General features: G+C 47.6%; 1 protein-coding gene across 1 annotated transcript in view; it reads right to left on the bottom strand.

Moving 5' to 3' along the window:
* The window catches only part of CACNG5 (calcium voltage-gated channel auxiliary subunit gamma 5), a 315,051-nt gene that overhangs the window by 134,271 nt on the left and 155,282 nt on the right, over window positions 1-25,498 (bottom strand). The window contains exon 2 of the mRNA XM_069199889.1: window positions 6,848-7,082. Within this exon, the coding sequence (XP_069055990.1) occupies window positions 6,848-7,082 (235 nt within the window). The remainder of the gene's footprint in view (window positions 1-6,847; window positions 7,083-25,498) is intronic.

The raw sequence follows: 25,498 nt of genomic DNA, 5'->3' as shown, positions 1-25,498 counted from the left end.
CTTCACCTTCATTTGCTAACAGAACTATAATAGGAGGGTGTTAGACCTGACAGCCTTAGGGTGGTACCCCTTAACTATTTGCATGCCTCCCTCCACTTTTTGGACACTGTTTTTGCTAGTTTTACAACTCTGTGCACTTTACCACTACCAACCAGTGTTAAAGTGCATATGCTCTCTCCCTTTAAACATGGTAACATTGGATCGTACCCAATTGGACTATTTAATTTACTTATAAGTCCCTAGTAGAGTGCACTATGTGTGCCCATGGCCTGTAGATTAAATGCTATTAGTGGGCTTGTAGCACTGATTGTGCCACCCACTTAATTAGCCCCTCAACCTTGTCTCAGGCCTGCCATTGCAAGGCCTGTGTGTGCAGTTTCACTGCCAATTCGACTTGGCATTTAAAAGTACTTGCCAAGCCTAAAACTCCCCTTTTTCTACATATAATACACCCCTAAGGTATGTCCTAGGTAACCCACAGGGCAAGGTGCTATGTAGGCAAAAGGCACAACATGTACCTATGTAGTTTACATGTCCTGGTAGTGCAAAACTCCTAAATTCGTTTTTACACTGTTGTGAGGCCTGCTCCCTTCACAGGCTAACATTGGGGCTGCCCTCATACATTACTTGAGCGGTAGCTGCTGATCTGAAAGGAGTAGGAAGGTCATATTTAGTATGGACGGAATGGTAATACAAAGTCCTGCTGACTGGTGAAGTTGGATTTAATATTACTATTTTAGAAATGCCACTTTTAGAAAGTGAGCATTTCTCTGCACTTAAATCTTTCTGTGCCTTACAATCCACGTCTGGCTGGGTTTAGTGGACAGCTCCTTGTACATTCACTCAGACACACCCCAAACACAGGATACGCAGCCTCACTTGCATACATCTGCATTTTGAATGGGTCTTCCTGGGCTGGGAGGGTGGAGGGCCTGCTCTCACACAAAGGACTGCCACACACCCTACTGGGACCCTGGCAGACAGGATTGAACTGAAAGGGGACCTGGGGCACTTCTAAGCCACTCTCTGAGGTCTCAGAAGGCACATTTGGGTATATAAACAGGGCCTCTGCCCCTACCAACTCAGACACTTCCTGGAGAAGAAACTTGTAACCATCCTGCCAAGAATAACTGCCTTGCTGCCCAAAGGACTCACCTGACTGCTTTCTGTGAAGGACTGCTGGCTTGCTGTTGCCCTGCTGCCTTGCTGCTCTCTGGCTGAGGTGAAAATGTGCTCTCCAAGGGTTTGGATAGAGCTTCCCTCCTGTTCCCTGAAGTCTCGGGACCAAAAAGACTTCATCTATTCAAGAAGGACTCCTTGTGTGGCGAAATTCGACGCACAGCCTGCAAGAAACGACGCACAGCATGCACAGCAACGAGAAGATCAACGCAGTGCCAGCGTTGCGACCGTAAATTCGATGCATGGCCCACTGGATCGACACACAGCCGACCCGGAACGACGCAGCCCGACTTCCAGAGAGAAATCGACACAGCGCCTGCTGTGCGGTAGAAAATTCGACACAGTGCCCACCAGATCGACGCAGCTCCTGTGACTTCATCCTGCCAGCGCAGGAAATTCACGCACTGTCACTGGGGTGTCTAAAAATCCCGCAACCTGAAGAGGATCCACGACCGAGTGCCTGGAAATCGACGCACTGCCGTCCCTGTGTGAAAACTAAATGACGCATCGCTGTGTGCGGCCTGAGAAATCGACGCACATCCTTTGTTTCCACGCATCTCCTCCTCTGTGGTTCTTTGCGGAGAGTTTTCACGCAAACCAGGTACTTTGTGCTTGAAAGAGACTTTGTTTGCTTTTAAAAGACTTAAGACACTTTATATCACTTTTCAGTGATATCTCAACACAAACTTATTGCATTTTAATCGTTTTTGACCTGCATTTAACCAGATAAATATTATATAATTTTCTAAACACTGTGTGGTGTATTTTTGTGGTGCCATATGGTGTTATTGTATGATTTACTGCACACATACTTTACACATTGCCTTCTAAGTTAAGCCTGACTGCTCAGTGCCAAGCTACCCAAGAGTGGGCACAGGATAATTTGGATTGTGTGTGACTACCCCTTACTAGAGTGAGGGTCCTTGCTTGGACAGGGGGTAACCTGACTGCCAACCAAAGACCCCATTTCTAACAGAGGGTCACTGCACTCAGCAGGTGTTGCATTTGAGGTATATGTACCACAGTGTTGTGTTTCACCTCCATGATAGTGCACAGTTCAGTCTTTGCAAACACACAAGAAGTCCACAAACTGGACAGCTGGAAAGTTCTGAATGTGGTTCCTGGGTCCCCTCCAAACACATTGGAGAGACCTGGTATGTCCATTCAAGATTAAGGGAACCACTCCTTCCAGCCCCAATACATGTGAGCCAAGCTCACTATTTGATGGTTCTGAATCTTTCATCAGTGCTGAGCATACCCCTGCACCCAAAGTCATTCTCTCATGATCCAAACAAAGGACTGGCCATAAGCCTAAATACTTATCTTCCTTCTCTTGAGTCTTAGAAAAAGGCCACAGCCCGGGAGTGCATTTAAAACCTTGTAATTCACCACCAAAACCTCCTGAACAAAGATTCCCCATGTATCCAGTGTGACTAGGACATTGCCACCTTTATAGGAAGTTAACAATCCTTTGCACACTGTTTGCCATCTTCAAAAAAGCTTCTTTTGAGAGACTGATTTCCCTAGGCATCGACAGATCAACAGGCAGTTCCTGAATACAGGTATCTGGAAAAACAACTAGACTTTCCACCGAAGGAAGGTCATGCCACTCTAGGATCCTTCACTTACAAATGCTTCCCTGCTCTAAAAGTGACAACATGCAGATCCTCCTATGTCGCCAGTACTCCAGCTGTCCTGTATAGACTATCACCCAGGTGCTCCATTTCAAAAACGTATCCCTCTCAGAGCTCTTCTCCTGAGTGTGGAGTCCTGCTTGTGGACACATGTAATTCGAATAAACAGGTGTTTTTACAACCATTGCTAATGTAGGAGCCTCCCCTGTCAGGGCATGATGTCCTTGTACCTTGGAAGATCAGACAAATATGGCATCTTTTTATCATCTGTAAGTTACTCAATACATGATCCTCCTCTGGAACTACAGGCAACTCTGTGGGTGTAGTGAGGCTCAGGTCCAACTAACACTTTGTATTTCTGGGCAAGCATTGTCTAAAGGTGATTCCAAAAAAGCACCCCTGGAAGGGATATTGACCCATCAGGTGAGCCTCTACCAAGTCCATCTCAATTGGATCATTCATTAGCAGACTAACTCTGAGATGATCTCCTGACACACTCACTTTGACTTCTTTCATATTGTCCTCTTCTATTTCTGCACTTGTGCTGGTCTAGAGAAAGCATTGTTGCTATTCATAAGGCTATGTCCATTTCTTCACTAATATGCTTCTCAAGGGCCATTCCTTGGAGAAAAAACATTGTCAGACAGGCTCTCGAATTTCTGAGCCCAGGCTAATATTGGTTATAGACCATCCACACAGGTCTCTGTGAAAACTGAGTTGCAGTCAATAGTCCTTTTTGGAAAGAACTCTAGAGTATGCTTCAACCCTTTCTAATAATGAATATCCAGATTCCACTGGGACAATTGTGTATCCCTCTACCATGTCAAACAGGACACTAGGGGGCATATTTACAAAAACGTGGTGCAGCGCGGGGCTGAAATTGGCAGCGCCGCTCTGCATCATTTCAGAAATGCAGGGATGCGCTGTATTAACAAAAAGACGGCGTAACTCTGTGTTTCCCCTAGTGCTGGCGCTAATTAAGCTGCCTAGCACTAACAAGGGCACCCTTGCACTAAAGTGCTGGAATTATTGTTTATGTGCAGGAAGATGTCCTTTCCTGCACATAAACAATCATTCAATAATGACGATTTGCTCTTTCTGTGTGCTGCAGAATACAGCACACATAGAAGAAGCAAAAGGAGAAATAAAAGTATTTTTTCCTTGCTGCGTCATGCTAACGCGACATCTTGGGTGGCGTTAGTTTTTGGCACTGCCTCAGAATTACGTTTCCTTGTAATTCTGGGGCACATCAAAAGCAATGGGTGTTGCAGTGGAATGCTCACAGAAACACCCATTGCATACCCTCTGCCACAGAAACCTGTGTCGGAGGGACCAAACTTTACAAGGCGGTGTAAAAGCCATGAAAAGAGGCTTGGCGCAGCCTTGTAAATATAGCGCAGTGCACAGTGCCACAGGAGCATCATAAAAAGTGACACTCCGGTGGCGCTAGGGGCTTGTAAATATGCCCATAGGTGTCCAGAATGCGAAATTCTGGCCAGTCTCTTTTAGTGTGGGCCTGCTGACCACATTCAAATGCTGGGGTACTATACTGTAATTTAATGTATTTGCATTTATGAAGTGCTTTATACAACTAATGAGGCACCAAAGCACATTTGCGAACTACTCTGGGAGTTCTATGGTTGGAAAAGTGTGTATTATTACTGCGGGCTATATATTTAGTTTATGATAGCATGATTGAGGATCAAAGTTGTGATATTATACTTTTGTTGCAGCACCTATGAGTGAATGTGAAGAAAAAATGAGAGATAAATAGAGCTCCGGCCATTCTGCTGCAAGCATTGGTGTGGGTGAAAACATGTGGGAAGAAATGCAGCAATCCATGGGCGTACCTACAGCCTGTAGAAATGTCTGCGACATATATACAGTATTATGTAAGTCAGCTAGGACAACAATTGAGGCACAGTTAAGATATATTGTAATACATGCAATCAAGTAAAGTCTTTGGTGGAAGAAGAGTAGCAAAATTCTAAATGACCTGGGATTCCTAGGAATGGAGGCAGTGACCTATATGAATGTGCATTATACAAACTTCATTATATGCTCTCATTGTTCTAATGTTGGTGAGATAAATGAGTTATTTTACTAAGCTAAATTTCAAGTGGGCTGCATGCATGTTTGATATTGTAAGACCAGTGATCACACAATTACGTTTATCCCAATGGTGGTGTTTGCACAATTGATACAGAACACCTCTCTGTCAGTTCTAGTGAAGCTTAAAAAATAAGTGGTATACTCAGTTCCTAGGCCTGCAACCCAGTCACTGTACGACTACATTTTAAATTCAGAAACAGGGCACCTAGGATAAGTTTTATTTTCAGCAGGCTTTACACAGATTATGTAGTGCATAAGCAGTGGTGCAACATTTGCATATTATGCTGATCATGTTCTCACAGTTTTCCCCAGTTCAGCCTGTTTTGGTGATTCTTGTATTCTACAGATGAGATCAAGAGAAGGTGATCTAACCTTCTTCTTTACTAATGGCTAGCAAAGACTGGTTTAGAACCTGCTGCAGTGGACTCGATATTTCTGTGGATTTGTTTTGTTTGCTTCAATAAAAGCTATAATTTGTCAGTGATGATAGGGTTTGGCCATGTGTGCTGAGGCTTCAAGACTTATGGTGTAGGAGTCATAGATTTTCATTGTACATACTGTTTTGCCTAGGAAGCAAAGGCTTTTTGGCCTCCTCCGAGGAAACCACTGTTCCTAGATAAAACCGGTGCCCAGGTTCCAAGGAATACAGAGTTGCCCCACATTAAATTTCTTCAGTTGTGGTAGTGGGCTGGGGTAGCCATTGAAGAGGATTGGGGCAATAATTGATTCATGGCTAATCACTGCTTGGATGCACAATTGTGTTTATGTTAATGTGGAAAGCGAGGTGTAATCTCTCTAGAAAGAAATGGTGGTCAACAGTGTCAAACGTGGCTCCTTGGTGCAGAAGAAAGAGTGAAGTAGAGGATCCCATGCCTTTCCCCAGGTAGAACCCAGTTTGTTGGTAGGACAGAAGGTTGCTTTTGCCAAGGAGGTCACAGATCTGAGTGGCTACTACTCTTTCAATTACTGGTAACTGGCTATTAAAGATTTGTCCATAGCTCTCCGGATTTGCTGGGTCTAGGATTCTATTCAAGATTAGCATTCCTATGCAAGTTATCTTGAGTACTACTGGAAAGAGGAAGCAAGAGCTTGAGGTCTCGGGTACTTCCATATATATGTTTGTAGTAATCGTGTGTAGTAGAATGCTCCTGAAGGTGTGTGTGTGCAGGGGTCCAAAGGTGCACCGATCACTAGCCCTGACCAGCTCTTGGAATACTGGGAACCAGTGCCCACACTTCAGAAATAGACCTTTTTGTATTGGGCGTATCTCCTTGCTGGAAACACTGGGAATTGGCCATCATTATAAAAATGTTACTGGCTGCTCTGTACAGCACACCTCTTACAGCTTTATTTGGACTCCTGTGGACCTTGACTCACCTGATCCACACTGATCACTGTTGACTGGGTAGCTGTGCCTACCAGTTGCAACAGACCTCCAAATTAACATAGTTAGAAATTATATATATGGCCAATTATATATATACATTATATATATGGCCAGTTATAGATCTAAGAATTTTTATGTATTTTAACCTTCTTCCCCATCGCCCATCCTCTCAAGTACCTTTGTCTAATATGCATGTGTCTCCCACAAGTCTCTCTTGGACTTACCAAATCTGCACACTGACTATTTAAAGAGGTGAATCTCAGCCATCATTTAATTAGCTTTCTACTGTATGTGTCGTGGACTTTACAGAGTGGCTTTACATGTCACCTAGGTCTGGAACTCCGAACGCACCACAAACTTAAGGCATTTCTTACCATTGAAGAAACCCCAAAAAGTAAGTAACACAGCAAACTAGTGTGAAGTGTCTTCCATATTTTGGCACATACTGCTGTTTTCTGCTGGCTTTCGCCTCTTCGTGTGAATCCGGAAGTTATAATTTTCTCATAGTCAGAGTAATATTTTAAAATGACAGTACCTGCTAGGAAGCAGACTCTCCAGAGGCCTGAGTGTAAGGACATTTTGATTTCGGTGGACTGGTTCTGGGGCAGGATGACCCCTTCCTCTAGATAAAGCCAGTAGTCTGTGCTCACTGCTATCCCCAGGAGCCCCAAACCGCAAACAGCGAATACACTGCTGAGCAGAGTCAGAGCTTTCCTGCTGCATGCACTCATTCCACAAAGCATCGGCTTCGGAGGGGCAGAAGGGAAGGCCTGCAGGGAAGAGAGCAGTGGGTTAGAGATTAACATAGATACATAGAATTCAGTAACTACAGTTGTACGTATTCAGTATATTCGAGGTCTCAAAGGAATGTTGTGTCTATATGTAGCCGGGGGAATAAAGTAACATACTGAAGCAAAAATACTGATTTTAATTGACATGAGCTAAACAGTAACATATCTAACAATCATGACTATTCAAAATCCAGAGCACACACTAAAATTGACAAACACACTTCCACTGAAAGCGCTCATAAAGTGCCATAAAGACGCTGCGAACATACTATAAGGTGACTCAGTACATACATCTCAAGAGGTCTTAGATTTGAGGGAAGCAGGAGAGGTTAAATGGGGGCATGGCGAGTGTCCCTCCTCCCTTAAGAGAGGAAAAAGTCACCTCCTACGGGTTTAAGGGGGCTGCAGTTAAAAACAGTTAAAACTAGTACATAGGAATAATGCCTGGACCAGTCTCAATTTCACATGTGCTGTAGAGGCTTGGGTTGCAGGCATCAAGAGAACGCACAGAGGGGAGATCAGTAAACAGTGAAAACCATGAGAAGAAGAGAGGAAGAAGTAGACCGGCAGGCACTCACACCTAACATGGAAGACGGAGACACCCAATTGAAGTAGAGGAAGAAGAAAAAGCACGCACAGGCACTGCTTTAGTTAATGAAGGTGCAAAGCGGAAGTCTAGGCCCTGGTAGCAGGAAATAGCAAAGCACATCAGAGGATGAGAGGGAGAAATCTTGAATGAATAGTTCGAGTTGATTAGGCCATGGACCTAAAGGGTTCCATTTTTGAGGTCGCGCTAATTTAGCTTATTTGCCTCAACAAATTCACATACATTTGAGTGAGGATTTCGGGACAGTTGGAAAAAGGGCAACTTTATAGAAAGGATAGTGCCTCTGTAAACTGGCATGTGACTGATGGTGTCCCAACCCAGAGTTTGTCTCTCAATCTCCCCATTGGCAAAATTTAGGGGCACATTTAAGAGTCCCAAGTGCCATCCTAACGCCACATTACCGTACTTTGTTTATGATAATGTGGTGTTAGAAGGCCAAAAACGCAGGGCAATGTTTGCAAAGTGATGTAATGCATGCATTGTGTCACATTGTAACCCTTTGTGCTACATTATGCCTGCACCAGTCATAATGTATGCAAAGGGAGTGATCCCCCATTTGTGGGGGAGGGGGCGAAAAAATGGTGCAAGGAAATCCAACAGATTTCCTTGCGTCATTTTTTTTGGCTCTTTTAATGACTGCTCATAGCAGGTGTTAAAAGGGGGCATGCTATTCAATACAATGGGCCCCTATGTACTCTGCAAGAGTAACGCCAAAATCAATAGCATAAAAAAAATGATGCTATTGCCCCCTACCCTGTGCCATGGTGCACCGTACACATGGTGGAGGTACCGGGTGCTAAAGGGTGCAAGAAAAGTGTGAACTATGTGCAGCACCACTTTTCTTAAATATGCCCCTAAATTTCATATAAAGGCCTCAGACCAAATTGTATAAGGTCTCAGATCACCAGGAGAATTCCCATATTCAACAGAAGACCAACATACAGAACTCAAGACTGGTTTTGAAAACGTATTCGTATCAGGGCAAATTAAACAACAGAAACACAAAAGAGTAAAACATCTATTACACTCATTATAGCTTTGCATGGAAGACTGCCTTGGAAGTTCTAACTGAGGAGATATCAGTTTCAGGGGGATATGCCTTTCCCTGTGATTGGGATCCTGAGCAGCCAACTTCAGAGTTGGGGAACCAGGTCCGAGTCTCAGTGTTGGTTCAACATCTTGTGATTCTGGGCAAATCACTGAATCTCCCTGTGCCTAGAATTTAGCACTTTGAGACCTTCACATGTGATTTTCTGTGCTTTACAAATCCTGGATTCTTACTCTTGTAGCAGGAACTGGAGTTCGAAAATCGACTCCCACATATTTTCATCAGTTGCAGGCCTTTTTCCCAGCTCCCATTTTGGCTGGCGTTACTTTGATACACGTGCACAGGAAAAAAAAACACCAGTTTAATTTATAAATGCATACTTCGTAATTCCACATCCAGAATACAACGCCCGACAGTAGCTCAATCACAAATTGCAGGGCACGCAGATTGAGGGCCTACATGTCTTACCCCTGATATAGTGAAGTTAATTTTTAAAGAGGATTTGCTAACCTGGTGTGTGAAATAATAAAGCACAATGTACACAATATAAAGACATTGGATCACAGGCCACCTATGCACCCCAGACCTATCCTCTCTGTTCATAACTGAGCGGGTGCATTGAGCACTGGTGCCACCTCCACTGCCGGGTGTGTCTCCTAGGGTGATGGTTGCCAAAATTCGTAATTATCCTTTGGGACTGGCTGGAGGTGTTCGGTGAATCCTAATCATGAACAGGGCCCTGGAGGTTTCCTAGACCTCTAGAAGGGAGGCAGAGATCTGGTAGATGAAGGAGGTTGTGCAGTAGCACCCTCCTTCCCATCTTGGTGCTTTGGGAGCAGGATGGTTGTGGTGGAGAATGGCACACTGGACATAGTGAGCCGAAATAAGGATTCGGTGACCAGCGGCCACTACCTCCTGTCTGACAGCCACAGGTCCGGGGACTTGACAGGGAGTCACTGTGAGACCACTGTGCCACCTCCAACACTTAAGATGGGGACGTACTCAGATAGACATGACCTTGGGATCCAGGCTAGTTGGAGGTCTGAGGGTGGAGCCACACTGTGAGACATATGCTTTCTGTACAAGTCAATGTTTTATGTTGTGGACCACACTCTGATACACCACCACTTTTAGAGACATTGGTTTGGTAGAGGCCTAGAGGGCTGAGCCTACAAGAGGGTAGTGGTCTGCCCTGTTAAATTCACACTGGGTGAGACCCTGGGTCCAGTTAGCAGTTTGGCTCGCTGTAGTGGGTTGACGAATACCTGGGACTGCACTCCCTTCCCTATGAGTCTACAATAAGGCAGTTTTTTGGTGTTCTTGGTTGTGTTTACAAGCATTACATAGTTAGTCTAGAGGGTAAATTGGGAAACATTAGTTGTTAAGTTGTGTTGGTGTGTTCCTGGTGGGAGGGGGAATCTGAGAATTTCAGATGTAGCTCTAGCAGGGTTTGTGTTCAATATTCAAGAATGACGCTGATGGGATGGACACTGCGCACACACACACACACACACACACACACACACACACACACACACACACAGATATTTACAGGAATGGCACCCTAAACTTGGCCTTTCACCCAGGAGGGTCCTACGGCTTTACACAGTGCACATTAGTAAAGTTCCTTACATGGAATATTCAGGGGCATAAACAGCTACACGAAACAGTACAAGGTGCACACATTCCCAAAGAGGTACTCAATTGATACTGCATTTCTTCAGGAAATGCATTTAATGGATGCACAGGTGCAGAAGCTCCATAAGAAGTGGAGAGAACAAGTTTACAGAGCTACATATTCATCTTATGCCACTGGGGCTGATATAGATGGCCCTGGGTGCCTCTTTTAGCATGATATTCATGCACCAATGTCAACGGATGCTATGTCCTTGTCCACGGCTTACTAGATGGGAGCAATGTCTGCCTGTTAAATAGTTACACCCCCAGCACTGATGACAAGACATATTTCCACACTCCACTTGATGTGCTCACTCCTGTTGATGAACTGCCACTAATGTGTGGGGCAGACTTTAACTGCATGATGGATGAGGGCCACAACAGGCACCTGTATGGGCACCGCTCCAAATATGTCATGACTGAAACCCTGACAGAAGTGATGGACAATTTGCAGTACGTGCATATGGAGTGTAACGCACCTTAATGGCTGGGAATACTCCTTCCACTCTGTGGTTAATTATACGTATCGCAGATTCCTGATTTCATTTAGTTTAGTACTTCTGCCGGTTTCTGCCGGATCGAACCCACTTCTACTGACATATCACATGATGCCTGAGGGGGTTAGGGTCACCATGTGGTACCTCTCCACGTGGGCTTTACAGCATCCAGGGTTCACACTGGGCATAGGCCCCGACATTAGCACCTACTTAGAACACAACTGAAATAAAACAGCAGCTAGAACTAATGAGTGGGATACCCAGAAAGCAGCTGCAGCGTGATCTATAAGGGGCTGAGGAAACTCTACTGATGCTGCAGGTGAATCAGTCTGCTGATTTGCCTGGTGGGCACAAACTGGTAAATGCACAGTGGTGGGTAGGAGATACATGGGAGGCCCTTGATAGATTAGTGATGCAAGATTATAGGCAGAGGCTCCTGCTTGAGGGGCTTTTGAGGTGACAGCATCCTTCCTCAATCCATTTTGTCTCTAAGGGGCCAAGCCTGCCACCAATACCACCTTATTCCAATTCCGGAGAACATTGTACACTAAAACCACAAATGCTCTGGCAGACCAGGTAATTGCTTTCCCTTGTACTATTGGTGAGTCTACACTTACTCGGGAAAGTGAGGTTGAGTTAGATCAACCTCTCACCAAGGAGGTCTTTGTAGCACTCAGGAGCATGTCAGTGGGCAATAATCCCAGTTTTGATGGTTTCCCACCCCAGTTTTACCACTGCTTCCGGGTCAACCTCATGAGATCTTTGTGGAGCTGTCTCGCCAACACAGGCTTCCAGACTTTATGAGGGAGGCTCCTGTTGATGTTGAAGCCGAACAGTGACCCAAATGACTCAGCACCTATAGACCTCTCTCGATGATCATTGCTAATAAAAAAGTACTAGTGAAGCAACTAGACTGATCACAGTGGTGGCCTATCTGGTCCACCTGGACCAGTGTGGCTTTGTCCCTGGTTGTAGTACGCGAATGAACTTGTGCAGACCTCACCACATCATTGATGTGGTCATGGATATGGATCTTGAAGCAGCATTGGTTGTGCTGGACATTAAAAGAGCTTTCAATTGGTTGGGTTAGAACTATATGCATGTGGTGTTAGAAGCATCAGATTCAGAAGGATGTTCTGGGGCTGGATCAAGTTGCTATATACTAATCCGGTGGCCAATGTCAAAATAGGGAGTGGCGTCTCAGAGCAATGGGCCAGAGAGGGGCAAAAGACAAGGTTACCTCTTTCACAGTTGTTATTTGCCGTAGAAATCCTGGCCCATCGTAATGGGAAATCACGGTGGGGAAGATGATACATGTAGTATGGATGTACACGTACAATACTTTATTTAATTCGTCCATAAGAGCCAATTCCAATTTTGCTTTGTGAGTTACATTGTTTGGGAGCCTATCAGGCCTGCAACCTAATGAAAATAGGGCAGTACTATTCCCACTGGCAGCCTATGCTAGATTGCTAGAGTGGGAAACTGAAAAATTCCACTAATGAAGAGGGAAGCACTGGCTAATATGCTCTAGCTCGTTCGCTGTCTTTACATTTACAGAACTCTACTCACCACATCCCACACTCGACTTTTAGGATGCTGGATGAACTGTTTATCTCTTTGGTGTGGGCTGGCAAGAGGAGCATGGAGTAACTGGCACACATCAAGTAGTATAACATGGAGGGCAGCCAGTGCTTAATTTGTGCTTGTTGTTTCCGGCACTTATTTTTGAGGGCCGGGGCTTAGTCTTCTGCCTCAAACATTTGCAGAGAGCAAAAGACACATATGGGAAAGCCAGAGGAAGGGAAAAACGAAAAAGCGTCACAATGAGAGAAAGCAGAAAACTGCAGGAGTGAGCTGACGAGGCAGGGAGTGGTTTTAAATGGATTAAAGGGGCCCCCGATGGCTTCTGAATTATGGTGCCTCAGTATTCCGTGTTCCCACATTTCATTGCAGCAGCCGCGTGTTGAAGAGAAGGGCTTTGAGCACCGGCACCTTTTTATCTACAAATTAAGCACTGAGGGCAGCATGGGTCTCCAAGATCTGGAGTTATATTAATTAGTAGCACAGCTCCAGCATGTGTTGCAGTGGTGTGTAGGGTGAGATAGCTGGGAAAACACATTAAGGGTGGTTACGGTAGAGATAGAGATGCTACCTCGTTGTCTGATATAGGAGTCGCATCAAAAAGTCACGAATCCCATGCTTGTTACCAAAGTGGCAGCAGGGTGGGACATGGTTACAAGAGTGTTATATAGAGCGCTGTTCTCTAGATCTCTGAAGCTGGAATGGGTTCAACCATTCTGGGATTCAGAACGGGATATATCTTTATAGGGAGGCGGGCGGGACTCTATCTTACATTAGGTGATTTATATCCGAAGAATTAATTTAGAACTTTCACAGATGCCTGTGGGATTTTTGGGGTCGGCCGAGGTGCGTTCTTACAATTCGCTAAACTGAGCATTACAGCTAGAGAAGTTTGGACTGAGTTCACCACGCCTCAAGCGTCAGCTGCACTAGAGAGGATGATGGAGGAAGGTAGTAGCTGCCACCTGATATCTAGACTTTGGGAAGCCCTGAAAGAGGACTGAGGGAAATCTCCGATTTCAGTCCGATCGAACTGGGAGAAGGACCTGCGAGAGCCCCTTCTTTCAGATAAGGAAGTGCATTAGTCCACATGATAGTCAGTAACGAGAGGTTCAAATAGGCGCACTTAAATGTAATGTATCGTTCTTACCTGACCCCGAAGAGGCTACATACATTTTTTTACGCAAAGGTCGTCACCCTGTCCTAAATGTGAAACGGATAGCGCAACCTTTAGACCCATATTCTAGGAACATGGCAGAAATAAAGGGAAGAGATTATTGTCATTTTAAGTTAGCAACACGCGAGTATCTTGGCCCCACTGTGACACAGTGCGTTCTAGGACTCCTGACAAAACCCAAGAAGCGTAACATACGTATAAGTTTGATGCCTTGGGCCTGGCATTGGGGAAAAGGCGCATAGCAATCCACTGGATAACGGCGAGGGTGCCCAGGCATGAGGCGTCGCTGAAAGACATGACTGAATGGACTGAATGGACATGCGCGGAGGAGAGGCTCCTGAGAGCGGTTGGTAATGATGAGATTGGATGGTCGCAGAAACGATGTGCATGTTTAGTCCCACTGCAGAAAGCATAGCGGACGAGTTGGAGGGGGGCTTAGACGGATCTGGCTGACTATTGACACGCGCCTGGAGTGACTTGTATGTTACAGTGGCGGGTGGTTGTGATGAGCTGGGCTTGCGGATATGGCTGGGGGTGAAAGGTACAAGAAACTGTTGATATGGCCCTGCTTTCAAGTGCCTTTTACACAAGAAACCATCTCCGACTCGACGCACTGTCGGATGTAATGGATCTGTGGTGTGTGTGTTTTTATTTTTCTGTCATGGATGTCGCGTGATATGCTATATAATTGAATGTCATTCCTGTTTTCCTTTTTTTTTTTTTTTTTTTCCTCCTCCATCTTTAAAAAAAGATTTAAACAGTATTAAATATTTTTATATTTCGCAGTAGGCTTGTATCGGAAACTACTTATAATCGTTGCTTCCATTTCTTTTTGTTTGAACAAACATATGCGTAGGCGTAGGGCACACGTCACGCACACGTCGGCAGCTTAGGCACGCGCGTTACCACAATGAATGACATCAGTTGATGTACCGGGCCCACTGCCAGGCACACTGTCTCCAAAATGATTTTGCGCTAACTTAAGACATATGCAAACGTACAAGCCATATCTGCGTAATAGTTAGAATAATAAAGAATCGGAAATAATGAGCTGGAATGGAAAAAACAGAAATTTAAAGGCATTTATACGCGCATGCTTGGTTAGTGCTCACAAAAGCTGCGGCATTGAGATCACTGGAAAACAAAATCCTCATTATGCTCCCAGATCAGGTACCGCAGTTCGTACAGAATACCAATGTTCTCACATAGCCAAAGGGGACAAAGCCTTCAGGCCCCTCTCGGGAGCATTTAAGCTAAAATGGCCATTCAGTCACTGAAACACCAACTAAGGGGGTCTTCGTTCGGTCACTTGGTTCCCTGCCCGCTTTCACCATACTATCCCTATTAGTGTACTTTGCACACTGCATTTCCTTCGGCCTTTCACTGATTTATTTGGAGGAAGGAAATTTAAAATGTTGGGCCTGGCCCTTTTTGCAGGGTCATCCCCAAACTTTTTGCCTCCTTGCTCCTACTTTTTCTGTCCTGTTTTTGTTGGCTTTAGTACTCTGGGCACTTTATTACTGTGACCAGTGCTAAAGTGCATATGCTTTCTGAATAAATTGTATTGGTGACTGGTTTATCCATGATTGGCATGGTTGATTACCAATAAGTCCCTAGTAAAGTGCACTATGTGTGCCTAGGGCCTGTAAAGCAAATGCTACTAGTGGGCCTGCAGCACCAAGGCCCTCATTACGAGTTTGGCAGTCATGAGACCGCCAAACTCTTGGTGGCAGTCTTACCGCCGCAGACTTGGCGGTAAAGACCACCGCATTACGAATTGTGCAGTAAACTGCCACAATGCCGCCAGTCCCGCCAGTAAAGTTGGACCGCCGCGACCGGCAGTGAGCTCCTTTAGGCAGATGGCAGGCCTAAGCCTGCCAGCCGTATGAGGAGGCAGCAAACTGCCAGGGTGTTTGTAGCAGTCACCCCACACGAAAACCCTTTCAGTAACGCACCCAGCGACAGGAATCCCCATTCCTGTCACCGGTACATGCACCCTCACACACTTGCAGACACCTCCCCCACCCGTCCACACACTCACAAACACCCCCGCTCAACCGCACACATCCATACAAACATCCCCACCCGACTGCACGCATACATACAAACACCCCCATTCGCACTTACACATACGCACCCCGCCGCATACATGCACACACTCCCCCCTCAGCTGCACGCATCCACGCAGACATCCCCTCATCCGCACGCATCCCCACAGACACCTCCACTCACTCGCAGACTTGCACACATACACCCCCACTCGTATGCATCAGAAAACACACACCTACTCACTTGCATCCCGCCACACACCCCTCCGCATACATGCAGACACACACATCCTCCACAAACACATACATACATACACACACTCACGCACACCCATACCGCTACACATACACGCACACACCACGCACATGCACACAACACCCCCTCACCCCACTTTTTGGATGGTCCACTTACCTGTCTCAGCGAGGTGTTCGTCCGGGAGGGGATGGGTCTCGGCGTTTTCCACCGCCAGCACCTCCCCGATAGTCAGGAAACTGCAGCGGGGGAGTCCTGTTGGTGTGGCAGTGCTGGCAGTGGAAAACGCCTCTCTTCAGACCTCGGCCAGGCCATCAGTGTCGGATTTCCACCTGTAAACAGGCGGAAATCCAACTTTACTTGTAATATGGTGGCCTTCGGACCACCAGCACTTGTGGTCTTCTGGTGCCCGTGACTTCGGCGGTCTTGTGAAAAAAACGCCAAAGTTGTAATGAGGGCCTGATTGTGTCACCCACAGGAGTGGCCCTGTAAACGTGTCTCAGACCTGCCACTGCAGTGTCTGTGTGGGCAGTTTGAAACAAACTGCCATACCCACCTGGCAAGTGCACCATCATGATGCCGTGATATCACGAGTTGGAGCTATTGTGTTTCTACTTGCTTTATTAGGATTACATCTTCAAAAATTCATATCTTTATGTTTATGTTGGATTTTTGTCATTTTGGTCTTGTTTTACTGAGATAAATATTGGCTATTTTTCCAAACTGGTGTGGTGGGTGCCCATTTGTGGTGTTTTCAATGTGTTATTGTGTGTGTGGGTACAAACACTTTACACATTGCCTCCGGGACAAGCCTGACTGCTTGTGCCAAGCTACCAAGGGGGTGAGTAAGGGTTATCTTAGGAGTGTGACTTCCTTACCCTGACTAGAGTGAGGGTCCCTACTTGCACAGGGTGCAAACCACTGCCAACTAGACACCCAATTTCTAACACAAAATATAAGGGAATGCAGCTCTGCACTCATCTTCACTGGCGCTTACATAAAAAAAAGAAAATGTGAACCAGGTTTGCAGTGAAACTCAAAGTCTCGCTGAAGTTATGTTATGTTCAACTCCTCGTTGAAGTCACATTCATGGCGAGCCTAGGAAGAAGGAATCCATATGAAATCAGAAAAGAAGTATACATTTATGCTAAGGTGTTACTTAGCACCAGAGAGGGAAAACAACCTGAAAATCTCCCATTGTTTCGCAGATTTCCCCCGATTTTTCTTCTATTCTGAAGGTTATTTCTAACCCCAAACTACTTCTAAAGGGATTTTCCATCTGCTACTTTTTTGAAAAAATGTTGCTAAAGTTCATTTAAATAAAAAAAAAAACTTTATGTAGTCATTGAAGTCTATTTTCACAGACTGCACACCCACATTGTATTGCTTACTATGCTTATTTGCACAAGTCAACCGCTCCAACCATCACCTAATGCAATGAATCAAGATTGCACATTCTTGTAATATATAATTAAGGCTCTCTGTTTTCCGTTTTTACTGATTTTTATAGATAAATAAAGACAGAAAACCATTTATTTTCTTCTATGCATTTATTATTAAATGTGGATAGAAATGGGAATTGGGTTGTTTTTTGAGAGTTTTTAAATGCCGACTGTTAGAAATGGGGTTTTTGGTTGGCAGTTAGGTTGCCCTCTGTCCAAGCAAGAACCCTCACTCTAGTCAGGGTAAGTCACACACAATCCAAAATCAGCCTGTGCTCACCCTCCGGTAGCTTGGCACGAGCAGTCAGGCTTAACTTAGAAGGCAATGTGTAAAGCATTTGTGCAATAAATCATACAACACCATAGCATAACACCCAAAAAATACACCACACAGTATTTAGAAAAATATATAATATTTATCTGGGTATCTTCAGGTCAAAACGATCAAAGTTGCAATATGAATTTGTAAAGATATCACTGAAAAGTGATATAAAGTGTCTTAAGTCTTTAGAAAGTAAACAGAGTCTCTTTCAAACACAAAGTACCTGGTTTCTGGTGGAAAATCTCCTCAGAGGGCCACAAAGGAAGAGGTGCGTGGAAAAAGGGTGTGTGCGTCGATTTCTCCCCAGCACACACGGACTTGCGTCGTTATTTTCCACGCGGGGAAGTCGGGCGTCGTTTTCTGGCGCGCGGACAGTCTCTTTCTGTGGGTCGCGGGGATTACCAGATGTCCCGGGTCTGTGCGTGGATTTTCCTGCTTGTTTTCCGGCTGCGCGTCGTTCTGCGGGGCTGCGCGCCGAAGTTTCGATCTCACGGCAGGCGTCGCGTCGATTTCTCCTGCGGAGTCGGGCGGCGTTGTCCTTGCGAGGCCGTGCGTCAAAGTTTTGATCTCCCGGCAGGCGTCGCGTCGATTTCTCCTGCGGAGTCGGGCGGCGTTGTCCTTGCTAGGCCGTGCGTCAAAGTTTTGATCTCACGGCAGGCGTCGCGTCGATTTCTCCTGCGGAGTCGGGCGGCGTTGTCCTTGCGAGGCCGTGCGTCAAAGTTTTCATCTCACGGCAGGCGTTGCGTCGATTTCTCCCGGGAAGTCAGGCGGCGTTGTCCTTGCGAGGCCGTGCGTCAAAGTTTCGGTCGTCCCGAAGGCGTCGCGTTGATCAGCGTCGGTGTGCGGCGTTTTTCTTGCCGCGGAACAAGCTGTGCGTCGAAAAGTTCGGCGCACGGAGCGTCCAAGAAGAAGAGTGAAGTCTTTTTGGTCCTGAGACTTCAGGGAACAGGAGGCAAGCTCTATCCAAGCCCTTGGAGAGCACTTTTACAGCCAGGCAAGAGTTCAGCAAGGCAGCAGGCCAACAGCAAGGCAGCAGTCCTTTGTAGAAAAGCAGACAGGTGAGTCCTTTGAGCAGCCAGGCAGTTCTTCTTGGCAGGATGTAGTTTCTGGTTCAGGTTTCTTCTCCAGCAAGTGTCTGATGAGGTAGGGCAGAGGCCCTGTTTTATACTAAGTTGTGCCTTTGAAGTGGGGGTGACTTCAAAGAGTCTCTAAGAAATGCACCAAGTTCCCTTTCAGCTCAATCCTGTCTTCCAGAGTCCCAGTAGGGGGTGTGGCAGTCCTTTGTGTGAGGGCAGGCCCTCCACCCTCCCAGCCCAGGAAGACCCATTCAAAATGCAGATGTATGCAAGTGAGGCTGAGTACCCTGTGTTTGGGGTGTGTCTGAGTGAATGCACAAGGAGCTGTCAACTAAACCTAGCCAGACGTGGATTGAAGGGCACAACAAGATTTTAGTGCAAAGAAATGCTCACTTTCTAAAAGTGGCATTTCTAGAATAGTAATATTAAATCCGACTTCACCAGTCAGCAGGATTTTGTATTACCATTCTGGCCATACTAAATATGACCTTCCTGCTCCTTTCAGATCAGCAGCTGCCACTTCAACAGTGTATGAGGGCAGCCCCAATGTTAGCCTATGAAAGGAGCAGGCCTCACAGTAGTGTAAAAACGAATTTAGGAGTTTCACACTACCAGGACATATAACTACACAGGTACATGTCCTGCCTTTTACCTACACCGCACCCTGCTCTAGGGGTTACCTAGGGCACACATTAGGGATGACTTATATGTAGTAAAAGGGGAGTTCTAGGCTTGGCAAGTACTTTTAAATGCCAAGTCGAAGTGGCAGTGAAACTGCACACACAGGCCTTGCAATGGCAGGCCTGAGACAGGGTTAAGGGGCTACTGAGGTGGGTGGCACAACCAGTGCTGCAGGCCCACTAGTAGCATTTAATCTACCTGCCCTAGGCACATGTAGTGCACTCTACTAGGGACTTACAAGTAAATTAAATAGTCAATCATGGATAAACCAATCAGTAGTACAATTTACCCAGAGAGCATATGCACTTTAGCACTGGTTAGCAGTGGTAAAGTGCCCAGAGGTCAAAAGCCAACAACAACAGGTCAGAAAAAATAGGAGGAAGGAGGCAAAAAGTTTGAGGATGTCCCTGTCAAAAAGCCAGGTCCAACATGACCCCCTACCAGCCTAAAGCCAGGGGAGAACAATCACTATCCTGATGTACATCCCTGTTTGAGGCGACAGAACAAGGACCCAGGCCCACAACAGCAGGGGCATGCTCCAGTTCTTCGCCTTCCTGACTCCAATTGGATCACTCTGTCCATACTCTCAGGGCCCACTAAGCCAACCCATGGGGAACCTTTCTCCTTACCTGCGGATCCCATCTGTGCAGCACCTAACCTTACTTTGCTCACAGATGTATCCCAGGAGCAGGATAGTACCACCATGACCAACACAGTGGTGTTGCCCACTCTACCCCTGGGGTGTGACACTTGTCCCCTCCCCAGGGATAACTCTGTCCACCCGGACAGCAAGCCACAGTGATTACTGACAGCTGCCAGGGATGAGAGCCAGGCCCCAGGCCTCTCAAAGCTCTCCAACCACTGTGGCTGTGGAGAGTGGGGGGCGGTAGCCCCAGGTGCTGGGCACCCTTTAACCACTCTCCCTTCCACCAGGTCAGGGATGACAGCCTGAACCTGGTCCTCCCCTCTGGGGCTTTGTACCCTCCCTCCTGGAGCGGTACCCCCAGAGTCCAACATGGTCAGGGTGCTTACAGAAGTCACCCTGTACCATTCCTCCACCAGTGCAGGGCTGTTAACCTGCAACTGGCCCTCCAACCTGGGGCCTGTACCTTCAGGTTGGACTAGGGCCCGGGGTGAGGCTTCCCTCCCCCTGCCCTCCCTTCTGGGGTCCAGCACCCTCCAACTAGGAGTGGCCTCCTCAGAAGACAACATGGTAGGGGCACTGTTATCAGTAGCCCCTCCCTCCAGGTCCGGGGGGACACCCTGAACCTGGTCTTCCAGCCCAGGGTCTGTACCCTCAGACTGGATCACTGCCTGGCAAACCAGGACTTCCTGGGAGGCACACCTACCCCCCACCAGGTCAGAGTTTAACCTCTGCACCTGCCCATTCAACTCAGAGTCACCACCCTGAAGTTGAACAATTGCCTGGCACGCCAGGACTTCCTGGAGGGCACACTGACCCTCCACCAGGTCAGAGTTTAACCTCTGAACTTGGCCATTCAACTCAGAGTCATCACCCCGAAGTTGAACAATTGCCTGGCACACCAGGACTTCCTGGAGGGCACACTGACCCTCCACCAGGTCAGAGTTTAACCTCTGAACTGGGCCATTCAACTCAGAGTCACCACCCTGAAGTTGAACAATTGCCTGGCGCACCAGGACTTTCTGGGAGGCACACCTACCTCCCACCAGGTCAGAGTTTAACCTCTGAGCCTGGTTCCCCAACCCAGGGTCACCACCCTGAGGTTGGGCAATTGCCTGGCACGCCAGGACTTTCTGGGGGGCACACCTACCCCCCACCAGGTCAGAGTTTAACCTCTGAACCTGGTCATCCAACCCAGAGTCAACACCCTGAGGTTGGACAATTGCCTGGCACAGCAGGGCTTCTTGGGAGGCACACCTACCTCCCACCAGGTCAGAGTTTAACCTCTGAACCTTGGTATCCAACCCAGAGTCACCACCCTGAGGTTGAACAATTGCCTGGCACGCCAGGGCTTTCTGGGGGGCACACCTACCTCCCACCAGGTCAGAGTTTAACCTCTGAACCCGGTTATCCAACCCAGAGTCAGCACTCTGAGGTTGAACAATTGCCTGGCACGCCAGGACTTTCTGGGGGGCACACCTACCCCCCCACCAGGTCAGAGTTTAACCTCTGAACCCGGTTATCCAACCCAGAGTCAGCACTCTGAGGTTGGACCACTGCCTGGTACACCAGGACTTTCTGGGGGGCACGCCTACCCCCCAACAGGTCAGAGCTTATCCCCTGAACCTGGTTAGCCAACCCAGAGTCACCACCCTGAGGTGGAACCATTGCCTGGCAGGCCAGGACTTCCAGGGAGGCACACCTACCTCCCACCAGGTCAGAGTTTAACCTCTGAGCCTGGTTCCCCAACCCAGGGTCACCACCCTGAGGTTGGGCAATTGCCTGGCACGCCAGGACTTTCTGGGGGGCACACCTACCCCCCACCAGGTCAGAGTTTAACCTCTGAACCTGGTCATCCAATCCAGAGTCAACACCCTGAGGTTGGACAATTGCCTGGCACAGCAGGACTTCTTGGGAGGCACATCTACCTCCCACCAGGTCAGAGTTTAACCTCTGAACCTGGGTATCCAACCCAGAGTCACCACCCTGAGGTTGAATCTTTGCCTGGCATGCCAGGTCTTCCTGGGGGGCACTCTCACCCCCCACAAGGGACACACCGTCCCCAAGGGCCACACAAGAGTCTGGTTGGCGCAGGTCTCCCGACCTCTGCCCATCCGGCAGAGTCTGGGTTTCCCCCAAACCAGAAACGGTTTCACCTGGGTCATTCCTGGGGGGCTCTGCTCTCAGAGCTGTCCCCTGACTCTCAAGGTCCTCCACTGGGGTCTGCAACCCCCTCTCAACCCTATGTCTGGACTTCTGCACCCCCTCACTAGGAGGGGTACTGCCAGACACCAGAACTGTTGGGATGCTGGCTACAGTCACCCCCCCAAGTTCTTCTGACACTGCGGGGCTTCCCTCAAAAGGTGGCCCTACGGTACAGGCTAGGCTTCCCTCCTGGTGTTCCCTCATGGAACCCTCTAGGACCTGGGACCTACCTGGGACACTACAATCCTCTCCCACCACACTCGGTTGGGAACCACCTAGACCACTCCCTTCAGGAGCACCCCCAAATGCCTCTTCAGACTCTCTGGTACTCACCCAGAAGTCTGCCTCCATTGTAAGTTCCCTGGGGTCAGAGAACTCACACTCCACCTGGTGTTGGCGTAGCTCTGGAAAATAAGGACCAGACATATGCTCTCCAGCAATTACATCACTCTGCCCTTCACATGTATTAACCACAGTACCCTTCACCCAACCACCCAGTAACTCAACCTTGGAAAAGCACTCTACTTCACCCTCCTGAGACTGGTGAGACAGTATCTGTCTGTCCCTGACACTCAACCCAAACTCTTCTGGGATGTCTCTACACTCTATATCCAGGACGTCCACCAGGGGGGAACCCTTTTCTCTGTCACTCTCTGCTAGAGTCAGTAAAGTGTCCCTCCCCCCAGTAGGAATATGACTCCCTGTGCCAGTTCCCCAATCCTTCTCAGGGACCCTGTGCATAACGGGAACTACCTCATACCCTTGAACTGCCTGGGGTGTGTCAACTCCCTTCTTCAAGTTGGGCACCACATCTCTGGGCTTGTGCCCTTCTTCAGCAGTACTAGATGCAAGATTTTTGCTGCCACCATCTGAACTGGACTCAGCCCTTCCGGCCTCCAGTTTCAGCTCTTTACAGCTCAGCTCTTGAGCTGCAATCTTTTCTTCTTCCAGGGCTAAGAGTCTTTTTGCCTCAACCTCTGCAAGATACTCCTCTAATTGTTGCTCCTGTCGCCTTTGACTTCGGAGCCATTCATCTATTTCTGGGTCACTGTCCAACTCTGAGTAGTCTTCCTCCTCATCTGAGTAGTCTTCCTCCTCATGTGCGTAGTCCTTCTCCTCATCTGAGGGGTACTTAGTCATTTGGTTTCTTGCTGCCTCTCTCTCTGCCCATCTTTCCTCCCCCCAGACTATGTAGTGATGGAGCATCTCCGCTTTAGTAGATCTCCTTGCTACAGGAAGGCCCCATTGTCTGCAAAGCTTCCTTATGTCAGCCTTAGTGAGGTGGTCAGTACGAACAAAGAATGAGTAGGTACACAATCCCATTTTGATAAGATCTTATCAGCAAAAACCAAAATCCAAAGTCCAAAATATCAATAGTATATCCAGGAGGACATCAGAGAACCAAGAGCCAAAAAAGATGAAAAATCAAGTTGACCTTCAACTGTGGGTAGGTAGTGAAATACTTAGCTACTGTATGTCACTGCACAAACACAAGTCCTATCCTCACCGCTGATCACCAATGTTAGAAATGGGGTTTTTGGTTGGCAGTTAGGTTGCCCTCTGTCCAAGCAAGAACCCTCACTCTAGTCAGGGTAAGTCACACACAATCCAAAATCAGCCTGTGCTCACCCTCCGGTAGCTTGGCACGAGCAGTCAGGCTTAACTTAGAAGGCAATGTGTAAAGCATTTGTGCAATAAATCATACAACACCATAGCATAACACCCAAAAAATACACCACACAGTATTTAGAAAAATATATAATATTTATCTGGGTATCTTCAGGTCAAAACGATCAAAGTTGCAATATGAATTTGTAAAGATATCACTGAAAAGTGATATAAAGTGTCTTAAGTCTTTAGAAAGTAAACAGAGTCTCTTTCAAACACAAAGTACCTGGTTTCTGGTGGAAAATCTCCTCAGAGGGACACAAAGGAAGAGGTGCGTGGAAAAAGGGTGTGTGCGTCGATTTCTCCCCAGCACACACGGACTTGCGTCGTTATTTTCCACGTGGGGAAGTCGGGCGTCGTTTTCTGGCGCGCGGACAGTCTCTTTCTGTGGGTCGCGGGGATTACCAGATGTCCCGGGTCTGTGCGTGGATTTTCCTGCTTGTTTTCCGGCTGCATGTCGTTCTGCGGGGCTGCGCGTCGAAGTTTCGATCTCACGGCAGGCGTTGCGTCGATTTCTCCTGCGGAGTCGGGCGGCGTTGTCCTTTCGAGGCCGTGCGTCAAAGTTTTGATCTCCCGGCAGGCGTCTCGTCGATTTCTCCTGCGGAGTCGGGCGGCGTTGTCCTTGCGAGGCCGTGCGTCAAAGTTTTGATCTCACGGCAGGCGTCGCGTCGATTTCTCCTGCGGAGTCGGGCGGCGTTGTCCTTGCGAGGCCGTGCGTCAAAGTTTTGATCTCACGGCAGGCGTTGCGTCGATTTCTCCCGGGAAGTCAGGCGGCGTTGTCCTTGCGAGGCCGTGCGTCAAAGTTTCGGTCGTCCCGAAGGCGTCGCGTTGATCAGCGTCGGTGTGCGGCGTTTTTCTTGCCGCGGAACAAGCTGTGCGTCGAAAAGTTCGGCGCACGGAGCGTCCAAGAGGAAGAGTGAAGTCTTTTTGGTCCTGAGACTTCAGGGAACAGGAGGCAAGCTCTATCCAAGCCCTTGGAGAGCACTTTTACAGCCAGGCAAGAGTTCAGCAAGGCAGCAGGCCAACAGCAAGGCAGCAGTCCTTTGTAGAAAAGCAGACAGGTGAGTCCTTTGAGCAGCCAGGCAGTTCTTCTTGGCAGGATGTAGTTTCTGGTTCAGGTTTCTTCTCCAGCAAGTGTCTGATGAGGTAGGGCAGAGGCCCTGTTTTATACTAAGTTGTGCCTTTGAAGTGGGGGTGACTTCAAAGAGTCTCTAAGAAATGCACCAAGTTCCCTTTCAGCTCAATCCTGTCTGCCAGAGTCCCAGTAGGGGGTGTGGCAGTCCTTTGTGTGAGGGCAGGCCCTCCACCCTCCCAGCCCAGGAAGACCCATTCAAAATGCAGATGTATGCAAGTGAGGCTGAGTACCCTGTGTTTGGGGTGTGTCTGAGTGAATGCACAAGGAGCTGTCAACTAAACCTAGCCAGACGTGGATTGAAGGGCACAACAAGATTTTAGTGCAAAGAAATG

Source organism: Pleurodeles waltl, chromosome 7 (assembly GCF_031143425.1).
Source record: "Pleurodeles waltl isolate 20211129_DDA chromosome 7, aPleWal1.hap1.20221129, whole genome shotgun sequence".
NCBI lineage: Eukaryota > Metazoa > Chordata > Amphibia > Caudata > Salamandridae > Pleurodeles > Pleurodeles waltl.
Note: the sequence above shows the minus strand (reverse complement) of the source record. Positions and strands in the feature narration are given on the sequence as shown.